Source organism: Haliaeetus leucocephalus, unplaced genomic scaffold, assembly GCF_000737465.1.
Source record: "Haliaeetus leucocephalus isolate CR32 unplaced genomic scaffold, Haliaeetus_leucocephalus-4.0 Scaffold158, whole genome shotgun sequence".
In the NCBI taxonomy this organism is placed as follows: Eukaryota; Metazoa; Chordata; class Aves; order Accipitriformes; family Accipitridae; genus Haliaeetus; species Haliaeetus leucocephalus.
Window position 1 is genome coordinate 913,236 of NW_010972594.1, and position 6,337 is coordinate 919,572.

General features: G+C 35.9%; 1 protein-coding gene across 1 annotated transcript in view; it reads left to right on the plus strand.

The window, feature by feature from the left end:
- The window catches only part of DTWD2 (DTW domain containing 2), a 101,158-nt gene extending 96,384 nt beyond the window's left edge, over window positions 1–4,774 (plus strand). Inside the window, exon 7 of the mRNA XM_010562358.1 lies at window positions 3,719–4,774. Coding sequence (XP_010560660.1) covers window positions 3,719–3,889 — 171 coding nt within the window. The 3' untranslated portion in view covers window positions 3,890–4,774. The remainder of the gene's footprint in view (window positions 1–3,718) is intronic.
- Window positions 4,775–6,337: the final 1,563 nt, after the last annotated feature.

Sequence of the window (6,337 nt, forward strand, 5' to 3'; positions counted from 1 at the left end):
AGTCCTAGTGCCTTCCAGTTCCTTCTTTCCTTCTACCTCCTTCTTCTTTCCCATCACATTCTCTCATCCTGTACTAGTTTCTTGCACACTTTCCCCTGCAGTTCTAAATATGATGGAGTGAATCAGGTTCTCTTCAGCTGTACATTACTTTTTTAAAATGGTTGGTTTATAAGGCACCAGATACATGCATGCCACAATACAGAATAAAAATCTGTAGAGATGACACTTGGGGATTTAGCCCAAAACAAATAGAAGTACTACTGTGTATGTTGCAGGGCAAATAGTGCAGAGGTGCACTGTTGTTATCCCTTCCTGTGATGTTATTCTAAGTTCACTTGACATTTCTTATTGCAAAATTTCAAAACATAGACTGTGTACCAGGCACATGTAATATACTAAATTGTACAAATGTAACATGCTAGATTGATTTTTTTTTTAAACAGTTTTCTTTTGGGTATTTTTTAACTATAGTGTATAGAAAACTACTTTGTTTTATGTACTATGTTAAATAACTGTAATTAACAGTTAACTGTTAGCTGTGGGACAGGCTTACAAAAGCATTTGATCTTCAAGCTAGCTATGAGGGGGTATTCAGATCATCTCTGCCATCTAGTTTTTGCAGAAAGCAACTTACTACTTTCCATGCAGTAATATACTCAATTGCCTGTGTCAAACTGGATTAGCTTTTGGGTTTTTGAGAGTCAAAGATCATGCTGCTGTGCTTTGACTTCAGAGGATCATTTAAAAATACTGATCCATTAAAAAAAGATAATGGTTATTTGACTCCAGTAAATATTCCGAGACCAACACATGCTAATGTGCTGTAATGTATAGAATTTACATGTTGCACTCATGTAATGGAAGTTATACTCACTCTAAAGTATGATTAGCATTTTGTAGCAAAGGAAGATATTAGTAAGCTTGGCAGAGATTACAGCCTATAATCACTCTGATGTCTAATTTTCATGAAGCCAGAAAAACTTGATGATTATTTAGTTGATTAGTGATTCATTGGTACTGAATAATGTGGCAAGCAGTGTTTGGAATTAAACTTTTGTGCTGGGTCTTGAACGCTTTGTGCCATTGACTTTCTTGTGCTTTTTCCTACTGGTAGATAAAACCTGAAACCACTTAAAGTCAGGAGAGTTTATTAATTTTAAATTGTACATCCTATAATAGATGTTAGGAGGTGGTATATATGTATACACACCTTAGAATGTTTATTTTCTTCCTTTGAGAACAAAATTGTCATAGAAACATTCAGATATTTTCACCAGTCTCTTCATATTCTAATAATGGGGAATAGTATTACTTCAGGTACTATCAGTTGAGGCTCTTGGGAATTTGTAAAATACCTTTAGAAATAACTTGTTAAAAAGGAAGAATATTTCCAAGGTGTGAGAAACTTAAGAAAAATTGGAGATTAGTATCAGTAAAGTTTCTATCTCTTTTACGTAGGCTATTGAATTATTTAACTACCTTTAAATTTATTGTTTACTTCTTCAGTTAATATCTGAATTTAAAGTTACTGGGTTGACAAATGTCATTGAGAGTAACTGGTGCTAGACTCTAAAAAGTTTCATTTAGTTATCAGTCAGGTAGGATTAATTTTCTTTTTAGTGTATGTTGGTCTCAGGATATTTACTGGACTCAAATAACCATTATCTTTTTTTAATAGGTCAGTATTTTTAAATGATCCCCTGAAGTCAAAGCACAGCAGGGTGATCTTCAACTCTCAAAAACCCCAAAACTGATCCAGTTTGAGACAGGCAATTGAGTATATTACTGCATGGAAAGTAGTAAGTTGCTTTCTGCAAAAACTAGATGGCAGAGATGATCTGAATACACCCTCATAGCTAGCTCGAAGATAAAATGCTTTTGTAAGCCTGCCCCACTGACCTCCTGCACTTCTGCAGCCATGGAATGCAACCCACTGGGTTATGTCTTCCTACCAGCCAGCTCACAACTCTTAGGTGTCATCGGAGGAATTTGGGACTTAACAGCCTTGAGTTTAAGTTTATCCTAGGTCAAAGAATACTAATTGGACATTAGCCTTTTCCTTGCAAGTTGTGATCCCACTAGTCTGTGATGGAAGAGGTTATTAAGATAATGTCCTTCTTAATCTTTTGTTGCTGACATTAGTAATACAAATTTAATAATCCTTTTGAAAAAGACCTATGAGTAGTTTTGCACCATAGACTCAGGTCTGCAATCTGATTGTGTGCCCAGAATGTAGTACAGAAGGGTATGTGAAAGAGATTTAAAACTTATCCATGTATTCACTACATTCTAGTGTCCACCCTGGGGTGCTCATATCCCTCTCTCTCCATCAGATAATGAATATTTTGGTACTTGACCTCTGCCTGCTAAAAAAGGTTCCCAGGTCAAAAATTGCTTCTGCAATTGTCATGATGTAGAGTATGGCACCCCTGTGTCTGCCTGTGTGACACTAGAGAGTCACCTCAACATTAAATCAATTGCATTTAGAACCAGACTGGGACAAAGTGTGTGGCCACACAAGAAAATATGGCTCAGAAATTGGAACTCTATGTAAAGAAACTTTTCTAGAAACTTGTATGTCTTTTATGACAGTATGGCTACCATATGCTTTTATGCTAAAAGAGGGTTTTGTATATTTACTTTTTCCTTCGGTGTGCTAGAACAACATTGGCATATTTTTCCTTCATTAGGACTTCTGTCTCATTCAGGTCCAGGGTGAATGTTTTGTTAGTGTCTGCAACTCACAGTCCTGTATTCTGTTTCATCCCTACCACTCAGAACTGGCCCAGCCTACTTTTCAAAGGCAAAACTATCAGTTTCTCAAAGGTGCTTCTATAAATGTTGCAATAGCCAAGAGATTCATAAATATTTGTGCACTTTTTTTATACCCTCTCTGAATTAAATGAGTGCTATTCCCAGCATATAAGATGATGAATTGAAGTTGAGAGCCATGGAAGTTAAAGTTGGGCACTTAGTTTCATGCCCAATGTAAGTCACTTCATTTTCCTGTGTGCTTGGAAGAGTCACATTTTACTTGGTAGAAACTCATCTCCTGCTGACTGCAGTTACATTTGTGATTGCTTTACACATCTGCACATGAAGGCCCGTGATACTGAGTCAGGCAACCAGAAAATGAAGAACATACAGTTAGGAACCACTTGAGATAAATTTTGTTTGTGTGGCTTCATTAGTCCTACATAATATCACTGGGCAGAAGCAGGGATACAGTCCAGTCTCCAGGATAGCAGTCCAGCTGCCTTGATCATGAGTCCCTCCTCTCTTTCTAAAACACTGCCTTAAGGTATTTTCATGATGCAAGCACAAACAGCTTAGTTATTGTTACTTATTTTATTACAACTTGTTGGCTGAGCCTCAGTAATTGATCGTAGTCCATTGCTAAGGTCAAGTTAAAGTCATAACTTAGAGTAATGTAGCTGGGACTGAAGTCAGGATTGAGTGGGTCCAAGGAAGCAGTAAGGGACGACAGCAGGTAGGTGGATATATGTCTACTATGTGGCTTCTTTTTAGTACATCTCTTATTCAGCTGTGCCCTCTGTCTCCAAAGGTTATATTTTATCAGCATTTATCATCAAAATTATATTTTATCAGCATTTTTAAGTAGTCCTTGAATACAAAACCTGTAATAATTGATGCCTCTAAAATAGTTTACTAAAAAGTTGGCTTTTTTGTCTCCCCCCACCCCTTCATCTTTCTGCAGACTATACTCCGTCCACTTCAAGCTTTATGCTCTTTTCAGCTTCAGCATGGTGCCCAGATCCATCACAGCAAGGAGCATCTTCTCAAAAATGGTTTATATGACAAGCCAATGCCAAAGAATAAGCGCAAACTCAGAAGAATGGAGCTTTTGGTGAATAATGTTAAAATATAAGAAAACTGTACTGACAGTACAGTGGGATTTATTTGCAGCTAGCAAATGAATATGAATCTGGATTTGATCCAAACAGTTGACTATACTGTAATAAAACAACTTTTAGGCCCTTCATAGGTAAGACTTTGTCTACCAATGTGACAAACAGTAATGGACAAGCTTTTTCATTTTTGCAGTAGGCCAGGTGCCTTTGTTCAGATGATAGAAGATCATTCTCATTTCCTATAGAAAAGAAGAAGAAAACTCTGAGCATAATTTAGAGTTATGTTATCTCTTGGGTGACAAGTATGATCCTCAATATGACTGGATAAATTTACTTTGGAGAAGCTTTTATCAGTACGAAAAGTCACGGAATATGAATGTGATGGAATGGTAAGGCTTCAGCATTTAGAAGTATATTGAATTTCTGCTGAGCATTATAACTTCAGTATCTGATTACAGTAGGTTTTCAAACTGTAATTCCTTATATTACTTAGTTCAAATGAACATAAGGCATGCTATTTGTATAGTTCTTTTTTACTTTGAGTTTTTTATTTCTTACATTATTAGAATTCCTTATCATAAATTTATATACATTTTACAATGCAGTCGGGTTTAGTTTGTCTCTCAGGCTTAATTTTTAAATTAAGCCCGCATATGTTTTTACCAGAACCTGAACACTTCTGACTTAAAAAAAAAAAAGTGAATGTAGAGAAATTATTTTTGGAATTATAACTCAGGTGCTTCACTTTTACTTCAACAAAAACTACTCTTTCACAGAAGGGGACATTTTATGGATATTGATGCGCCATACCCTGATATGCAATTGTTATGATACTAAAGGAATTAAACAAACCCAGTGTAAACAACTCTGTAAGAAGTATGATGCAATGAGAAATGATTATGTCTGGATACAACCTACTAAGATGATTGCAGATCCATTAGATTTGCATGTGTTCTTTAATTAGGTCTTCTCTTCTAGCAATGTTATAACTGTACCTCTTTCTAATGGGAATTAATAGAAGTTGAAGAATTGGGTATTTTTACAAGCTTTGTAAAGTAATATTTTATGATCTGGAGGAAAAAAAAATGAAATAAAGTTTTTGATGTTCCTTTCTTCATGTTCATAAATGCTTCCTACATGAAACAGATGAAAATGCTTAATATTTGTCTTTACTATCGGTTCCACTCTAGGTAACAACATGGAGCTAATTGGGTACTAATTAGACTTAGAAAAAGATATTTTGTCTTTAATTTATGAGCTGCAAGGCAGGAAACTACAGAAGTGGAGGGTGTAAACACAGCTAACCAATACATTAACTGAAAGCATTTCTGCAATTAACAAGAGAGGTCAAAATTAGGTCAGAGATTAGCTAAGAAATTTTAGAGCTAATAGTGACCTTTTGTTTAGGCATGGATTAACAATTTAATTTGTCTGGATATGTTAGCAAAGTTTATGTAACCTTTTTCTCTTCTTCCAGTCTAGATAAATTCAGCAAACCGGAATTAGTTTTGACAAATCTGAAGCAAAACAGTGTCATATGATTAATGATAGTGTAGATGCACTTTTGTTCATATTGGAACAGAGAAAGGACATGTTTATTCCTGTAGCGAAGCACAGCGCAGCAATCTCCGGGCTAGCTTGGAGGCTGAAGTTGCAATCTTGTGCAACTTGCGTGCACAGCCTTGTGTGTGACACTGCCTCCAGTTCTGGGGTTGGCATGGCTCGTGCTGGGCTGGGAATCTGTTTCCCCTGTGCCCAGGGACATGGTCCAAGCATTCCTTAAGGAAACAAGGGTATCAGTTAGGCTTGATTGTTAATGCTGTATTTACATATATGGACAATATTCACATTTAATGTTGTATATCTTAATTTAGTTTACCTTATTATAGATTCATCTAGAACAGTAGAATATCTTTCGACCTACATTGTGAAGATTATTTTCCTAGACAGAAGACTAAATGAGTCTTTTCATAACATGTGAGTTTATGTTATGGAGAACAGAAAGAAATTTGTATTGCAGCCTGGGATTCACATACATCTGCAAAATGCCTTAGAATTACAGGATCAGAGAAATACTTGTCTTAATTGAGTTATAATCCTACATTAAATACTCTTGTGCATGCAATCTCTGCAGAGTTTTCATGTTTTTCAGCAAAGGACAAATTCCACACAGCTTACAATAAGCACTTTTTACTTTTGTTGATTCATCTTGTTCTTCTAATTTTGCTCCTGTGGTTAACAGGATTTGTAGGATGTAATGCTGGATGCATGGAAGCCTTTAATTGCTAATTTCCTGTGTTGTACGATACTAGATCAATCACTATGCAGCAGTTGCTGAAGAAATGAAGAACAATTCATTGCAAACCTCCAGGCATTTCATTTTTTGGTTTTTTTTGTATGTCCCATCTCAGCTATAATATAGTGATCATTTAGATGCAACACAGCAGTCGAATGAAGTTCAATTT